This window comes from Heloderma suspectum, chromosome 3 (genome assembly GCF_057233095.1).
Source record: "Heloderma suspectum isolate Gila_16-S chromosome 3, 16-S_ref, whole genome shotgun sequence".
Classification (NCBI taxonomy): Eukaryota; Metazoa; Chordata; class Lepidosauria; order Squamata; family Helodermatidae; genus Heloderma; species Heloderma suspectum.
In genome coordinates this window covers 187,505,836-187,524,672 of record NC_139460.1, presented here as the reverse complement: position 1 = coordinate 187,524,672, position 18,837 = coordinate 187,505,836, and the positions used below count along the sequence as shown (strand labels likewise).

Sequence of the window (18,837 nt, the reverse complement as noted above, 5' to 3'; positions counted from 1 at the left end):
CCCTAAGTACAGGCTTTATATTGGGCAGTGAATATGAAGAGGATCATTTTATGAAAAGCGAGTTTCTATCCCTTGATATTTCCAGAATAGGCTGTCTGCTGTCTGGTGAAAATGGAACAGGCTTCCCCATGACAGGAAGGGGCTTCAGTGCTTTGCATAGCTTCTTGCCCCTCCACATGACTAGCAGAAACAGAATAAATTATGTAAATTCATGCTAATTGGCATGAGGTAGATTTTCAGCTTTTCTTGGTGCATAATTTGGATTTCTTGCTGCAGAAATCTGTGCAAATAAATGAATGAGTATATACGTGTTCCTCCATATTATCCCCTTGTTTGCTTGTCCAGTGCCTTGGGAATCTCATATGATGTTCACTGGGAATTGTATCACTGCAGCTTGCTATGTCTGCTGCAGTATTATGTCTCCACGTGAATGTATCATAAGCAGATCTGAAGGAGGTGCACAATCAGTGCCACCTACTGTCTTTATAGGATATTGGAGGGATGGGTACACAGACTGCACTGCAAAGGGTTGCTAAAGCAAATTATGTGTGGACTAATGGCATCTTCTGTGTGGGTGGGTATTTGTCCCTTCCTATCAAATTGTCCTCAATCTGACCTTCTCATAGATGCAAGTAGGAACCTGGAGTTAAAAGATAACTCTGAAGCTGGAGACGAAATTGGGGGGGGGGGGGTGAATTTCAGAGACCAAAAGACTGCAGGGTGAAAATATTAATGGGAAGCGTTTCTTCTCCCTCCCTCCCCCCACCCCCTTACCTCTTCAGCCTGAGAACTTGCTACTTGCAAGTAAGTGCAAGGGTGCTGCTGTCAAACTGGCTGACTTTGGACTTGCAATTGAAGTGCAGGGGGAACAACAAGCATGGTTTGGTGAGTATTTCAGAATATGTTTCTCTCAAGATCTTGGATCATTTCCAGATGTCCCTTCCCACCCTGACTTATTTAAAACCATTGGATTTTGTGAGAGTGAGGTCTTTCAACATTCAAGCAATGGCCAAAAACAGTATGAGCTGTTCAGCATTGCACAGCCTTCTGCCCTCCATGTGACAGAGTATCTCCCAGGTAATACCTCCATATTCATACAACATACACCTTCAATATGCAGGTGTCAGCCAAAAATGTACAATTTTCCCAGGAACACACCACACTAATTACGAGTGGTGTGGCTGCCAGCAAAAGCAACATCCCTGTACAGCGTCCACCCAAGTTTTTTTGCTGCCCAAAGTGAAGCCCAAATGGTGCCCCTCTCTCCTGCCAGGGCTAACACTTTGCAGTCTTCCTACATAATTCAGACACCCAGTTCCTGCCTTCAACAACCCCCCTTACAAAGCAGTTGCTTCACTGGGCTGCAGGGCCCAGTGTTGTCTCCTTTCTCCCCCATAAAGCCTAGTAATCCAAAAGATGTGATGGGACTTCCCTGCCCTCGGAGTTTCCATGCCACCCACTCCACTTCATACACTTCCACTTGCAGTGGTGGGGAAACTGAGTGTGTTGATGTTCCATCAAACACCTTAGGGATTTTATTATACTTAATGGTATATAAGTATCATAAATACATACATACATATCTTGGAAGTGGGGAGAATGAACTATGGGTCTCCTGCTTTCAGTGACAGCTGCACAACTTTCATAACTTCTAATTCCAGAAGTTATTGTGCTCTTCCTGGACCATTCTTCCAGAAGATGAGCTGCAAACTGAAGACTTGACACAAAACCCATCTTTGTGTATTATTTGACTCCTTTTGCTCCCACTTACCTGAGTGGGAATCTGTTTTCAGATGGTTTCTGTGTGTATCTGGAAATGGATTCATCTGACATTTCCAGCTGGAAGACCTGTTTGGATATACTGAACATGATACTAACATATAACATAGCACAGGGTTTCCTGATCTTGGAGCTAATAGGATGTTAACTAACTTAATTTGTTATTGGTCGTCTAGTTCCCCTAACACTTCCTCTCCTTTGCCTGATCATCCTTGTTACTTTCTTAAGCTGCTGAAGAGACATGGGCTTTGCAAAATTCTGAATCTTGTGCCAACTTTGTATGAGAATGGCAGCTTTATTTCAAGGTGCTGAGTCTATACGATTGTGTTTTTGCAGGGTTTGCTGGTACTCCAGGCTACCTGTCCCCTGAGGTCTTAAGAAAAGATCCGTATGGAAAGCCAGTAGATATATGGGCATGTGGTAAGTCCACCTAGCGTTAATAATGGTTGTTGGGGGGGATTTGGGGAGTTGCTTAAAATTAGACCTAGATTTCCATGAATTCTGTAAGTTCATTCATTCTACAATAAAACAGGAAGGAAATGAAGCAATGTGGCTGGGTTTGTTTTTAAAAAAACATTTACAACAAGTGTATCTGGGTATGAAAACACAGGAAATAAATTGTTCATGCTGCCTTATAATTGACTAAGCATAGAGAAAACCATCACACAAGGGCTATGGCTCCTGTTTCCAGTGTTTCATTGAGGCTTGCAGCCTCTGAGTGTAGTTTGGTAATCACTAGACAAGGGTATTGCTGAGGAGGCCTTGAGTGTTCCCTGATATCCCATACGCTAGTTTTAGAATTGAACTCTTGGTGTTCCAAATGTATTACAGCAGTTCAAAAGGCGTCTGGCATGACGGAGCTGGGGGGAACCTGGGTCCATCCACAGAAGTTGGGAGTGGTAGATTCTACAAGTTGACAATGAGCAGCAGGCTTAATTGGATCTAGCTGGTGTAACTGATTCTTCTCTTCTCCCACAGGAGTTATTCTGTACATACTACTAGTGGGGTATCCCCCATTTTGGGATGAAGACCAGCACAAACTCTATCAGCAGATCAAAGCAGGAGCCTATGATGTAAGAGAATTCTTTGTATAGGGTTTCTTCCATTTAGTTGGCTGAAATAAGCCTGTCCAAATGAACTGTGGTTCATATACATTGTGCAAAGAGGTATTAGATGAGTTGCTATCCTGCTCTTCTGTAGGTGCTGCTGTGTGGGGTAAAGATGAGAAGGTGATGAGATGGGATGGTGTCAGGTCAGTGCAGTTGAGCCTTAGCTATTGTTGCATGGGCAGCCCTAATTAATGGATTTTCCCATTACAGCAGAGTTTCTGTTGCTTTATCAAACAATGCTGGATTCTCAACCCCTCTAGGGGTAGTGGGTAAGGGTTCCCTTAAGTTCTTTATCATGTGGATCTGCTTTTCACTTGTGGATCCAGTGGGGCTTTATTGCAACCTGCTCAGCAGTGAGACTTTTCAGAGGCTCACATTTTTAGCTTATTCTGTAGCATTGGAGAACATTTCATAGCACTAGAATTTTAGAAACCCACATTATGCCAAAGCAAGAATCACTGTTTCTGGGATACTGCTGATGTGCCTGCATAGTAGCTTTTCCCAGTTCAGTACTTCAAACTAGAAGTTGGGCAGTGAGGCTTATGCTGATCCTGCTGTTCTCCCTATCTGCCAGATGTGGTCTGTGGGGATCAGATGTATTGCATGAGTGCACCTAATCCTTGAAGAAATTGCAGAGGGATAAATGGAGGGATACGTTATTGGTGACCTTAGAAGGATTGCCCATTACTACTTTGGTATTCCCTAGAAAAAAAGTTAGGATAAGCTGTTAAGAATGGAAACAAGTAGACAAGTCAGTGATCTGAGCACTTCCATTTCCAGCATTTCAACTCTGTTCCTGTAATTCCATAGCTCAGATCGTTGTTCAGTAGTGGAGCACATGCAACAATGCATGTAGGAAGAGCGGGGACTGGGTTAAAGAGACTTGTTTTCCTGTTCTCATGCCAGGCAGAGAACGAACCAGTATTCTTGCCAGTTAACCATTATTGAAATTCAGCAATCTAAAATCTCAAATACTGCTGTACTATAACCCTTTTGCATTCCACAGACAGTTGCAACCATCCCTAAAGCTACATCATGTATTGCCCCTGTATGTCTGGTTTGAGTTTCCTCTAAAATGTTCCCTGTTCATGTGTGTGCCAAAGCTGCTGGCTTAAAAGGTGAAATGTTACAATGAGTCAGTGTGGACGAAGGGCAGAGGAAGCCATCAAAACAGAGATTACGGACACTCCAGTGGCCTCTCTATTTCCTCCCTCTCCTGCTTCTAGTTTCCTTCTCCGGAGTGGGACACTGTGACTCCAGAAGCAAAGAACTTAATCAATCAGATGCTGACAATAAACCCTGCAAAACGCATCACAGCTGATCAGGCTCTTAAGCACCCATGGGTCTGTGTAAGTATCTCCCTTCCCTGGCTTCATCCATATTGGAAAGGCACTTAGGAGGTCAGTCGTGTTATCCTGCTTATTTATGGTAGCTTTCAGACTGAATTGCTGTGGAAAGGGCATCATCCAGGTTATCACTAGGGCTGAGCTAAACCCAACAAGAGGGGGACAGGGTCTTTTGCAAATATCTGCAAACCCCTCAATGCAGTCCACACACTCTGTGTGTGTGTGTGAGTGTGTGTGTGAGAGAGAGAGAGAGAGAGACCTAACAATGCTACCTCTTTTTTCCAGCAACGATCCACTGTGGCCTCCATGATGCACAGGCAGGAGACTGTGGAATGCTTGCGCAAGTTCAATGCCAGAAGGAAGCTGAAGGTAAGTTTGAAGAGAGCATGGTATTGTATTTCCACAGTTTGGGATTATAGAAGATGGTGGTGATGCAGGTTTGGGTTATTGTATGTTGAGACAGTCATCTGGGTTCATGCTAGATCCATGAGTGCCTGATGTCAGGCCTTTTCCTGAAGGTCTTTTGACTTTCATTGTAATTGAGATGAGGTGAAGGTTTGTCTTAGATGGTGTACTCAGTAATTCCTACTTGCCCGTGGCAGGAAAAGTAGAGGGGGGAAATTTGCATTCATGCAGTGGGAAGAAAACTCATTTTGTGGCAAACTTGCACTGAAATGCATTACAGGCCACAGTGAACATGCACATCCACTAGAGTGATGCAGACTGCCTCCCAAAGACTTGGTGCTCACTGGACTGCACTATTAATTTTCTCTGTGTGTGTGTTTTTAGGGTGCAATCCTCACAACCATGCTGGTGTCTCGGAATTTTTCAGGTAAGTATTCCCTTCTCTTTCCTTTTTCCATCCCTCCCTCCACCCTTTTTCATGCAGGCCTGGATGTATGTGTAAAAAAATGTCAGAGAGTGAATCGAACAGGTCACACTTGCTGGCTAAAGAATCCACAAGTAACCATTTGGGATATTTTCTGTAGTCACTGTGTACACTGTAACGAGGTCAGAAAGGTTCAGTCATGATCTGCATGAAAATTCGGTAATCTGTCAGAAGAACCTTTATTGCACCCCTGTCTTGGGATGGACCGCTCAGCATCCTTCAGTTTTTCATTAGCAACACCGTTCTTTATACACTGTGGTGGCAGGCTTGTTACTTTCAGCTCAGAAGTGGGAAAAGAATCGCATGCAAGAACAAGATTCAATACTGGATGAAATGGAGTGGTAGGTTCCCCAAATCCCAGTACCGAGTCCTAAGGTGTTCAGGCCACTGCTCATTCTTTCTGAGGGTTCCAAAGTGGCTTGCCAGTTCACAGCCTGTAGCTGGGTTAGCTCTGTGGCTTTTATTAAAATAAAGGTGTCTTGCTGTTGCAGTGGGAGAAACTTTGGTGGAGGCAATTATCACTGTGGCCCTGCGTGGCAAGCAGGTGACAGTCTGGGAAAGTGGCAGCCCCTCCTTTTGGTATCCCAACAGCTTGACCCTGCCTGTAGCCAAGAGATATGCTATCCCAGATGTGACAATTGCCCTTTGTTACCTCAGAGAATGGGAATTTACAAGTAAGGGAAATTTCCTTTTCTCAAATACACTTGAGTCCGTTTTGTTATAATCAGCAGGTTCCTTCATCATACTTAAACATTTCTACCCAAATACACCCTTTCTCATGTGAAGGGTCTCTTCGTGAGCCTGGGGATGTTATTATTGCTATCTTGAGCATTCTTAGCCTGCCTAGAACAAACAGCAGCTGGGTCATAAGTCACTTTGTGATTTCATTTCTGTGCCAATGATAAATATGGCTCATTTGGAAGAAAAAAAATGGAATCTGACCGCATGTTTTTCATGTGCACTATTTGATTAAATTGTGCCTTTAGAAAATATATGATTCTAAGAATATTATTATTGTTAGTATTTTTGTTACCTGTTAGCCGGCCTATATAAATAATTAGCTGCATAGAGGTGCATTTCTTTCCATGTTTATTCCGAGAGAGTTTTTGTATCTCAGTTTCTGGGTGGGAGGATAATTGTGCCAACAAGATCTTCTGCAACTGTGGCAAGAAACTAGGCACTCTGGGTTACCATATGCTCTTAGCTCTTAAACTCTAGAAATGTGCATGCAATAGGAACACAATATGCATGCCATGTGAGCTTCTTTTGGACAATGCCTTTTCTGATCTTACATCTACATTCAATGTGATCAGGAACATGTCTTGGGTTTGCAGTCTTCCTTCCCTGCTCCATACATAGAAGGCAACACCTGAACCAGGAGATACTTTTGCTTGAAATTCAGTTGAAATGGGGATCTCTCAAAGTTCTCCTCTTCATGTGTGTCCCAAAGCTGCTGGCTTAAGGGGTTAAAAGTCAGGATGTATAGGAACAGGTTTGGACAATTCTTTTCTGATCTCACTTCTTGGGCCTGCATTCTTGCTCTCCTGCTCTGTCCACAGAAGAAATTACCTGAACCAGGAGGGTACTTCATGTATTTGAACATGGTCTCTCCCCAGACAGTGAAGTCACCTAGTATGACCCAAGTTGCTTGCATTTGGGAACTGAGCTTCCATTGGTGGGGAAACATTTTTAAAGCTACCAATGGTTGCAATACTTGAACTATTATAAGCATAGAACTGTAAAGTTTGTTGCTGTGTTGATTGAATGCTGAAGAGCCAATCTTATATTATAATGTCAATAGACAGTTAAGTATGCTAAAGTCCCATTAAACTCAATGGAGCTTACATTTTCTGACTGTAAGCCCCTAGATGAGGGTTGTGTTGCTTTTGTACACTTTCCATTAGGATGTTTGGTATAGTCAGTTTTAAATTAGCATTTTCCAAACTAAGAGCAGCTTACATTCCTGTTTTTCCCTAGGTATGATCTGGCAGCACTGGGTCATGGGAAATGAGGTGTTATCCCTGCCTTAACCTCTCCCTGTTGGCCCCAAGCATAAAACTGGGCACATAGGCACGCCCCAGGGAGCCTAAAGACCCCAGGAAAGCTAGGTCTTGGGTTTTTGTGGCATTGCTGAAATAGGCTGTAGTTCTGGGGTCTCCAGTGTGGTGCCCATGGGCACCAGTGTGCCCTCAGGTGCCTGTCTTGGCATCCGTCAGTCTCCTAGTCCCTCCTGATTTTTATTTTATTTCTTAAGATGTTTTAAATTAAACAAAATAACTGGGAGGCTGGTATGCTGCAAAGTGGGGTGTTGCCCACCAGTGCCATATTTATTTGGGTTCAAAAGAATGATTGTATGTTTTTGAGCTCAGACCCCATCTCTGCCTTTTCTTAGGTTCCTGGGCAAGTTACTTTCCAATTTGCCTTTTGGGAAATGGGTGTTTTGTGACTGGCCATGCCCACTATGGTAGCCATTTTATGAATGGGCAAGCCCTGCTCATGGCAGCCATTATGTGGGAACAGCCACAACTTTCCCTCAAAATTCCAAAAGTGCCCACTGGCTCAAAAAGATTGGATATCTGCTGCCTAGCTTATATACGCTCCTGCTACAATACATTGTCTGTCTCGAGGTGACATGGGAGAATGCTGTTTTTTGCTTTTATCCTGCCTTTCCCAGCTCCTGCCCTGCTCTCTGCCTCATTTCCAATCTGTCCCAAGCCTGGGCAGCCTTCCAGTTCTCAAAAAGGGACTGACAGTAGCAAAACCTGCATAGTGCCTATTGGGCCTCACAGGCTTGTGGCAATGATGTGTGCAAACCCCAAGGTATCCATGGTAAACTGCCTGTTAGTTCCCACTGGGACTGACTTCAGCAGCCTTCATGGTAAAGATAAACATGAAGTTATTCTAAGCAGAGGGGAATTTTCCTGTGTTTAGAGGTCTGCCGAATTTGTAATTGTCTAACCCTGAAGAAGAATCCCCAGCTGGTCTGTATTCCCTGAGAGAGGTTCTCAAGTGGCAGAGGGGCACCACTTCACAAACTAAGTCCTTTTCGTGTTGCAGGATGGCAGAAGATGCTCATTCCTTACTGGCAGTGACCTGCAGCACCACAAAGGAAGTGTGCTGCCTGGGTGTGTATATGCAATCTGTCCTTCTCATACAATAATGCAGGAAAATATTCTGGGACATTAAGGCAGCCCTTCTTTACAGCCCAGAAAATTGCATGTGATTGCGATAGTTTTGTGGGTGATTCCCCTCCCACCTGCAATGGTCTAAAAATAAAACCACAAGAGTATAGCTATACTGGTCAGGGCATCTAAGATCATCATGAGTGGCTCCAGCCTTTATCTTGGCATCATGCTAAATGTTACATTAAACACAATTTAAAGAATAGTCCTTAGCTTCTATTTCAAGGGAATCAGTCACCTGGCCCTCATGCAGAACTGTGTTCTGCAACTGGATCAGATCCTGATCCAGTTTCCTGGTGAAACTCTCCCCTGCTCTCCCCACCCCGCCCCTGGAAGAGGGGCTGCTATTTACTCTAAAGCTGCTGTTTGCAGTAAACACCTTCAGGGGCAATTTTCAGTAGGAAACCAGATTGGGGGTGTTGTAGTAATTTCCAGACTCTTGATCTGTTGAGCGTGTGTTTATTCAGACAGATGTGCGGGTGCAGTCCGGAGACTGAACAACCTGTGCAATGGTTAGCACTCAGGTTTATACATACAAATAAACAGGATACATGAATCTTTAAGCTGATTGGTTACAATCTGCTGCATTGTATTGCTGTGTCAGCCAGCGCCCTTTGGTAGGGAGCCAGTACCCTCCTTATATTGCATTGTTATATAGGGACCAAGGAGACAATGTACAGATATGACAACTTGTCTACAAAAAAAGAAGGATGTGCTTAACCACAAGGCTAAGTAAAACAGCCTGCAGCTTGAACTGTCTGGAGGCAGAAAGTTCAAGCAGAAGTTGAAGCTTGGGATGGCCTCTGATCACTATTTGAGCAATCAGTTTTCCTCCCCCGCCCCATATATATGCAGGCTCCCAAGATAGAGGAACACAGCCTAAGACATTTCTTTCACAGTCCCTCCTTTTGGCCAAGGCCTGTTCCATCAGGGAGGCCTCTGGCCAACACCTTACACTTCCATCTGGAGAAGCTGCTGGACTTCTCGTCGTCTGTCCCATTCTTTAACTTTGCTAAGTTCATAGTTTGCATTTGGGCACTGCTGACTGTTTTTGATGTGTTCTCTGAGAGTCTGTACCAAATCTACAACAGTAACTGAACAGCTATATAGATTAATACTAAGCAAACTACACCAATTATCAACCACTTCAACAATCCTCTCAACCATCCACTGACATAGATCAGGTAGCCAATCCCACCACCGTGCTTGTTGGTTTTTGTGGGCTTCTTGAGCTACCTTTTGTAACTGAGCTGCATGGTAATCAATTGTACTTGACTCATCTGGGATGTAAACACAATGTTTTCCTTCTGTTAGAGCACATACACCTCCTTGTTGAGCCAGAGTATAATCTAGGGCCATTCTATTTTGCTTTGTCTTATAGCACCCATTTCTTTATTGATTGCTTGGAAACCCTCAGCGGTCTCATTTGATAGGATTTCAATTAGGGCCTGCAATCTAATTGCAGCAGATCCTATTTGGGCAGTGCCATACATGGGAAACAGAGTTCTCCAAAGGCCTTGCTTGTCAGTTGGTAGGCCTCTGGAGTTAACTTCTTCTTGGGCTGTACTGACATAATTACACACTTTTCCAGTGGGCAGTACGTCAGTTACTCTAGTGACAGGTATTTATACAGCTACAAAACCATTTCCTGCCATTCAGGAGGTAAGTGTTTATAAACTTTATTTCCACACACAAAGTAATGGCCCACCAATGCTGTGAATGGTTTTGTGCACCTTTGAGACATCATCCAGTGTTGGTAATACCCTGTAAAAGATGGGCTTTCGTCTTGTATCCAGGCCCCATTTACCAACCAGGCTCCTTTTTCCTGTAATTTACTGCACATTTGCTTATGCCTAATTGGAGTGTCCCATTATATTGCCAACAATATCTTCCCAGTGTGGGGATTGTTAGCAGATATTCTGACACATTATGGCCCACGTCATGCCATGTGTCAGTTCCCTTTATTTCAAGAAAATAAGGCTGTTTCATTTCTGTTTCATTTAAAGGATGTGCTGTAGTGGGTATTCCTCCTTGAGCATGTACTGGGACATGGTGACAGACCCAACAGTTGGACTTGTTTGCTTGTCTAGCCACTTGCCTGGAAAACTCTACTATTAGTAATACATACATTAGTCCACCTGAGCAACATGCTAAGGCTTCCTAAAAAACACAAGAAATTGGTTTCCCATTTGTTTTGCCAGTAAATGGCGGTTATGCTGAACATCAGGCTGAGGAAGGTCAGTGCTCGTAAGGACTGCATTTTAGAGAATGATTCTGAAGGCCAGGTACCACAAACTGGAAAATGCTATTAAGGCAAGACAAGAAATTCTGAGGTTGAACCTACCTATGTCTAGACCCTTGTATTTTATTTTAAGCTTTGTTATTTCTGTGGGCCAGCAGGGTTTGCTATATTTTGAGGATTTTCCTGACATTACTCATGTCAACAAAATTCTCGCGACCATCAACACATCAATAGCAGATATGACAACAATGGCAGGGATCAGTGTAAGAAAAGGGTTCTACAACCAGGTATCTGTTGTGTCCCACCTGTAACACCTTTCGGGCTTCTGTGATTTCTTGGGGCATCCTCTCCAGACCTGGTGGTTGTCTCTCATTTATGCACCAATTTTATCTAATAAATTTTTTAGAAAGGTCTGGATTTTTATACAAAACAAAATTTAAACCAAAACAAGAGGAACCACAAGATAAATGGAGGACGTTCACACCCAACCATCTACGTTATCACCCAGTATCTGGTATACCCTCCTTAGTTCATTGTCTGTGAGAAGGCCATACTCCGTTAGCACAGGTGGTGACAAGTCAGTTTCCTCTTTCTTGCTGCTGGTCTTGGGTTCAGCTGTCTGTGTTTCGTTTTTGTCTGCTTCTGGACCTGGGGTTCTGGTGCCAGGCCAGCGAATCCTTATGCGAAGATCTCCATCTGCTTCTGGCCAGGGCATGCAATGGGGCTGCGATTGGGAATGCTGTCCTGGGGAATGTTGTCTTGCAGCACCGGCCTAGGTGCAGGCACATGTTTACACTGAGAGGTGTGGATTCACATGGGAATTCCAGCAAGCTTGACTGCGGTGTGGGAAATCAGGAGTACTTGGTATGGGCCTTTCCACCTGCGCTCAAGGCAAGTCTTCCTCTGTTTTTTCTTTATGTAGACCCAGTCTCCAGGCTTGAGGCTATGACACTGCTTGTGTTACAGACAGAGCAGGTGTGCTTGCTGGACCTGTGAATGAAAGTTTCTGACAGTTCCCATTAGAGCAGTACAGTATACATACTCACTATGAGACAGGACTAGATCTGGGACAGGATTTGGGCTGAGCAACAGTCTGATAGGGCCCTGTGACAAACTCTTAAGGAGACAGTCTATGCTTCTTTGAAGGCGTTGCTTGCATGGACATTAGGGCTAGTGGCAAGACTGTTACCCAGTCTCTTAACATGTCTGTAAGTTCTGCCGGTTTATTTTTAAGAACACCATTCACTCGTTCCATATTCCCTGCACTCTGGGAGCAGTACAGGCAGTAGAAGTGTTGGGTGACATTTAGGAATTTGCTGATTTCCTGAACAACCTTCCCTGTGAAGTGTGTGCTACGATCACTGGACAAAATGGTTGGTATTCCCCAAGAAGGGATAATACAGTTTAACAGCTCCTTGGTCACAGTTATAGTGTCTGTCTTCCGACATGGGAAAGCTTCAATCCAGCCAGAAAATAGACATGCAATAACCAAAATATATTCAAATCCACAACACTGTGACCTTTGGATAAAATCAATCTGGAGATGCAAAAACGGACCCTCAGGCAGGCCTCTGAATCCCTGCTGCACCTTAATAGGTTGTCCTGTGTTGTGGGACTGACAGGTGGAACAACGGAGGCAGGTGGTTTCTGCTGCTTCTAGGAAATTGATGACAAACCAATGTTTCTGAATGGCCATGTCCATTCCCTCCTCTCCAGCATGCAAAAAAGAATACCACATGATGGCAAATTGCGGGTGGGGTGATTGTGGTGCTATCAAGCGGCCATCTGGGGAGTGCCAGAGTGAGCCTACATGCATGGTGCAACCTGCGTGCAACCACTAGTCTTTTTCATGGTTTGGGGTCTTGAACTATCCTAGGGTCTGATAAGGAACACTGGACAACTGAAATACCTGGGCAAAGGAAACTGTAGGGGAAGGGCTTTCATGTGCTGCAACTTTTGCAGCAGCATCTGCGACATCGTTCCCTTGAGCTATGGCGGAGTTTTGTGAGGAGTGTATGTCACACTTCATGACTGCAAGTTCTTTAGGGAGGAGAACAGCATCTAAGAGCTTTGCAACATAAACACCATTGGGTGGGTGGCGGGGAGGTTCCTGAAGAGGTAAGAAACCCTCTTCGTTTCCACAGTTGACCAAAATCATAAACAACACTTAAAACATAGCAAGAATCAGTATAAATGGTGACAGACAACCCTTCAGAAAGCTCACAGGCACAAGTAAGAGCTATTAAATTGGCAGCTTGGGCAGATTTGACTCCCAGCAATGGACTACTTTCTACTAACTCAAAAGAGGTTACAACTGCATAACTTGAGATAAGGTCATCTGTTTAATTTCTTTGACAAAAACCATCAACAAAGAGTTCCTAATCAGGGCTGGGGTACGGATGTACGAAGCCCCTACCTTCCGTTCCGGGGGGCGGGGTGTCCACGGGGGAGGGTCGATCCATTCCTCCCCCTCAGAATCCTCCGGAGCGGCTCCGTGTCCGGAGGATTTTGTGGAGCCGCATTCCAGCTACACAGAGCTGGCGATACGGTAATGGCAGCCGCCATTAGCATATTCCTTGGAGAAATACAGCCACAAATGGCGTATTGGACGCCACTTGCGGCCCTAAAGCCCTGAGTTTAACCTAAATGCAGCTGCTTACAGCTCTATTTAGGTAAAAAAAAACACCAGTGTTTTATGGCTGCAAGTGGCCTCCACTACGCCATTTGCGGCTGTATTTCTCCCAGCGAAAGTAATGGCGGCCGCCATTACTGTATCGCAAAGGATCCAGAGCTGGAGTGCCAGTCCACGGGGAATCCTCGGGAGGCGGAGGTGAGTGGTGCTGTTCCACTGCGGATTCCAGATTCCAAAGAATCCGGCCTCATTTGAGTTGGCGGTGGAATTCTCCGCCATCCCTAGGCTACGGATCAGAATGTTTAAAAGATCAGGCCTGGGCAATGTTGTGTATTGGACTGCTTGTTCACAGGAGTGGCTTTCACCTTCTCCTGGGAGGAGGGGTGGAAGAGTAGCTGGATTAAGGCAATTACATCTGTGAATTGAGATGTGATTTGCAGTGAGTAACAAGAGTTCATAGCGACGGGGGGGGGGGGGGCAGAAGAAAGGTGTTGAGTCTTAGACTACAAAAGAAGTGACTCAACCAAGTGTGGAACCATAAGCCTCAGTGGTGACTACATGACCATAGAAGCTGACTGCTCCACAAGGCGAGCAGCAGTGGCAACAGTCCTGAGACAAGGGGGTAGGGCAGCAGCAATGGACTCTAGGACATAACTGAAATATGCTATCGGGCAGGCATGGTTCCATGGCTCCGACTAAGAACTCCAAGCGCACAGCCATCACGTTCATGACAGAAAAGAGTAAAATATTTGTTCTTTGCCAAATAACTTTAGTGTACACACTCTGGAAGAATTCTATGGGCAAAACAGGGAGGCTCTGTACTAGACCGCTGGCCTGTTCCCCTGCATCCTGTCATTAGGGATTTTGAGGATTCTGAGGCTGGTTTGGTGCAAAGAGGTGGTTAAAGCCAGACCCTTGTGGTCTATCTGGGCACTCTTTTTTCCAGTGGCCAGGCTGCTTGCAATAATGGCAAATATTTGGTGAACCTGACCCTGGGTGGGGATTGGGCCGACAATTTTGAGCAGTCCATCCCTCCTCTTTCTTGGCCCCTCTCCCAACTGGGTAGGCCACAGGAATTTGGCTGGACTTGTTGGATCTGCAAAGCTAACAACAATTTGTTTTGCTTACGGTCTTTGTCTTGGACCATCCTGTGGCAATGTTTAGCCACATTCACTAGATCATCAATGGATTTTGTTTGCCAATCTATGCAGAGCTTTTCAAAGAGACCAGATGTCTCAGACTGTAGGCCATTTACAAGGATGTTGGACAGAAGGCCTTTTCCATTTTCTTTGGGGTCTGTGATGCCCGAGTGGGCTCTAAATGTGTCCATTTGTTAAGTTTTATAATCACGAATGGATTCGTCCGGCCCCTGGAGGCAATTCTGGATTTCCACCCAATCTACTTTTGGCCTGAAGAAAGTCAAGATTGCTTCAGGCATTTGTCTGCACATTTTTAAAGCTTCTTCACACTGTTGTATTGTGACAATGGGTTTGTCATCACATTTGTCTATTTCCCACCCAGCAGCGGTGACCCACTTTGAAAATTGCTGGGTTTCACCAAGAGACAGCACAATTGTGGAAAGTCTGCTGGACTAGGGACATGTGTCTCACAAACTAGAGTGAATTCTTCTACAAATTTGGTGGGATCTTCCTTGGGGTTAGGGAAGTCCTTAACAATTGCTCTAAGTTCTGCTCGAGTCCAACGTTTATAAGTAACTTGAATCACATTTTGGTCTTTCATTCCAGGATGTACTCTGATAGGCAGAATGGGGTGTTGGTTGTTGTACGTTTTGGACCTGGTTTTTACTGGACTGAAAGACTCCTCTGGGTTTCTCCGCGGTGGCTATCTGAGTCTGAATCAGAGTAATCACATTCATCCTCACGGGGGGGGCGGGGCGGGGGGGCTGTAGAACGACTGGGGTAAAAAATGTTGGGCTGTTCGACAGTGATGTGCTTTGCTAATTTCTGATACATGTCTTGAATACCTCTGATGGGGTAGAAGCAGTTTTTCTCTTCTCGACCTCTTCATACCATGAAAAGAAAGGAGACCATTGGGTGTCGGGCATTTTTGCGCTTCGAGACTCAAGGGCACCTCTGAGATGCACAGTTTTTGTCCATATCAAAGGTTCTGTCCTTCGGAAACTGCCTTTTGGGATCACCCCTAGTATAAAAATTCCATTTCTCAAGAACCTTACAGGTGTCTAGACTGTAATGGGTATATGCCGGCATACCTTTGAGAGGTAATGGTGCTATTTTTAAACCAGAGGAAGCCATGTTCCTAAACCAGGAGATTCTAGAGACACAGAAGGAAGGGAAATGCAGTTCGTCAGGGTGGTACCACATGCCAAGACACAAAAAGGGTAGGACCTTTGTCCACTGGAATCAAAGCCCTTGCGTTCTAGGTAGACTTAGGTGTGGTTGCCTTGTGACCAGATTCCACACAAATACATGTTTTTTTTCCTCCTGGCCTCAGGGCTGTTGGAGGGTGGCAGGCGGATGCCTGGACAATACCACAAGATAACTGGATGGACCTTAATTGTCAACCAGACTCATTCACACCACATGGGATGACAGGTGGCCCAAACAAGACAATCTCCTTAAAACCAGACCTTCCTTCAAAGCAGACCAGAAACACATGTGGACCTCAAAAGTCCAATGACCAACTCACAAGGAGTAACTCACCAGAGGTAGTGGCTTCTGCCCTAGGAGTCTGGAGAGGTATCGGTGGACCTCATGGCACCTTACCAGCATTCTGAAGGCAAGAGGTTGCCAGCTAAGGAACACAGGCTAAGATATTTATTTTGCAAGGGCCTGCAGCTGTTTTTGTCAAAATAAGTGGCTGCATTAATCACACTTTTTTAAAAAAAGTGTTTAATGTAATATGTAGTTGGCCCAAAGGTTAATTCTCAAACTCTCCTGAGATTTGAAACTATGTTTAGGGCCAAACTAGACTAGATATCTGTCAGGGTGGAAACTGAGCCAATAGAGCCCCAGAGCAGTTCTGATTCTGAGGAGGAACAGCAATCCGTGGGAGAGGAGCTCGCTCATCTCTCACAAGCACAGCAGCTAGCAGAGATTCCTCCTGCCAGCATTCCTGGGACAGATAGTGACCCTGGCAGTGGGAGAGTGCTGGAGGGGGGCTTGCTGGATGCTCGGCACAGACGCAGGGAGTGTCGACAGATGGAGGGCGCAGAAAGGAGGCATACCGCTCGTTTGGCGCTCAAACAACGGTCACGTCCTGAGGACCCAAGGGAAAGAGGGAGGATCTCTCCCTAGCCCATAAGTTCAGGGTCTTCCCGTGGTTCTTCTTCAAACGGGGACCAACTGCCTTACCTGGAGCTTAGGCTACTCTGCTGTCTTTCCCCAGTGCTGTTCCTTGCTTTGTCACTAGTGATTAGTATCTGAAAGAGTCATAAAGTTATAAAGGGATAAAGTCTCGGAAAGAATTCTTTGTCGTCTGTGTCCTGAGTTGGCTATTGGTGGGGACTGCAAGAGGCAGCTAGGGCGCTCCTGACAATATCTATAATATAATATCTCTTTTAAAAGTAACATGGAGGTGGGCAAAATTTGATTGCGACCATTGTCTTTTGCTTCTCTGGGTGTGTCCAGATGGAAGGCTCCTAGCACTATCAATCAAAAGGCAATTTTGCAGTCTTTACCTCCATAACAGATTTTTGTGGAAAGAAAAAGGATGGAAGAAGTGGAGGGAAAACATGGAAGGGTTAAAACTGGAAGGTTTGTAAAATTCCCCAATAAAATTCTGTGAATAAGGCAAGGTGATTGCATGATAAAAGCCTTGTCTGGAAGCACCCTGTGTATTAACCTTTAATAAAATGTGTTAATCGCCCCTCCCAAAGTAGCTCATTTAAAAGGTTTGAGTTACAATCACTGTTTAGGCAAGATGATAGGTTCCCTTGTAAGTCGTGCTAGCCCACTTAATGCTCTGGAAAAAGCTGACCTCTGGAAGCAACTCTCACGATTTTTAATAACAGATGAACATACAAAAGTAATACAAATAAAACAAATACGGTAGATTCAGATCAGCTACAAATACTAAACTGAAGATACCAGAGACAATACAAAAGTGTTGCCTAGGAATATTGTTCTGTAACTGTGGCATGACCATTGAGAGCTATTGAAGCAAATGATTTTTGGGTGAAGTCAGAGCTTATAGTGGAAGTATTGAACTATAGGGTGAGCCTGACTTTGTCTAGCCTCACAACTGAAATGACAGAGTTGCAGACCAGCAACCTGAATGGTGGTGTGCTGTCTCCAGGCCTATGTGCCCTGCATATAGACAATTTTCAGCCAGTTTAACTCAAGCCTCTCTTTAAATCCAACAAACAATTCTTTATTGAACAGTCTCTTTCAATGGAACAAAAAGGAATAGTAACTCACAGTCCACAGGAAATGAGGCTGTCACAAATGAGGGTTGGGTCCAGCGGGAAATTATTGGTGGATGCTGGATAAAAAGGGGGGAGGCCTGGTAAACACAGAGTGTTCTTTCCCAGGTCTTCTGAGCCTTGTGCTTCTTTGCTGGCTGGGCCAAAAGTAAAGAAAGACTCCCGCCCAAAGGAAAGTCTCTACTAGTTCATCTCAGACTGCTAGGATCCAGCTACAGCAGGCCTGGCTAGCAGATCCTTGATCTCTCTACCCACAGTATAAACATACACATTTCTTATACTTTGATACAATACAGAGATGGGGGCAGCACATGTGGCTCAGTCTGCTTTGTTGTGCCTTCTACCTTTTAAAAGAAATTATTTTTAACATTGCCAAGACTAAGTTTATTCACTACTAGGACTCTGATAATACGTCGCCCCCCCACCCCACCCCCCCGCATGATGGGATCATAGCAACACCCTTATCTTCCATCTGAGCTCAGCAGGTTGAGCAATAGGTATCCAAGACACCACACCAGTCTGGTAAAATGTGGGATTGGGTTTTATGCTACCAAAACCCTTGAAAATGCCAGTGAAAAAAGGTCCAAAGTATGCTTTGCCATAATAACCCATGGGTGGAAGAAGAAAATGAATTTATCTTGCCACTGTTCAAAGGCTATGTCTAAAGACTGTCAGATATTAAAGCAGTGATGGGCACCTTGCAAACCTCTGTAGCACAGATTAGCAGTCTCCTGAGCACCGGAAATAATGCTTTTCAGCCTCCATGGGAAAGGCAGCCAAACTTACCAGGCTTCAGGCTGACAACGATGCTCTACATACCAAGCTAGCAGATTTAGAGGGGAATCATCGTTGCTGAATGGGACTGAGCAAAGGACACAGTATTTATCGTGGCCTAAAAGAACTGCCTGAGCTTCCCAACAGCTGTGTAAAAGACATCAAGTGGGCCCAAGGAGCCATCACTTCACCCCCAGGTGGAGAATGTCCTAGAGCTGTTATCATCAAGCTTCTCAGGTTTCCTATTAAACAGAACACTTTTTAAAGCAGGTACACAAGGAGGAGGCATTACTCTGCATTTTGAACCAATGCAGGGTGGTGATTTTCTTGGACTAAGTTACAGTTGTCACTGAACAATGCAGAGTCTTTATGGCATGTGCTGAATGGCCTGGGAAAGACACATTTCCTACTTCATTAGATTCACTGCCACATGATTCTGCATGACACACCAAGGGGGCATCCTGTTCCCAGGCACTGGCGCC

At 44.8% G+C, this 18,837-nt stretch overlaps 1 protein-coding gene across 17 annotated transcripts in view; it reads left to right on the top strand.

The window, feature by feature from the left end:
• CAMK2G (calcium/calmodulin dependent protein kinase II gamma) overlaps positions 1-18,837 on the top strand; it is a 269,130-nt gene that overhangs the window by 153,552 nt on the left and 96,741 nt on the right. For all 17 annotated transcript variants that reach the window (XR_014788773.1, XR_014788772.1, XR_014788771.1 and 14 more), the window contains 6 exons: positions 783-885; positions 2,116-2,199; positions 2,758-2,852; positions 4,115-4,237; positions 4,520-4,603; positions 5,024-5,066. Coding sequence is in view for 13 of the 17 variants with exons in the window: in XM_084841436.1 (XP_084697562.1) it covers positions 783-885; positions 2,116-2,199; positions 2,758-2,852; positions 4,115-4,237; positions 4,520-4,603; positions 5,024-5,066 (532 nt within the window). In the remaining 4 variants the exon portion in view is untranslated. The remainder of the gene's footprint in view (positions 1-782; positions 886-2,115; positions 2,200-2,757; positions 2,853-4,114; positions 4,238-4,519; positions 4,604-5,023; positions 5,067-18,837) is intronic.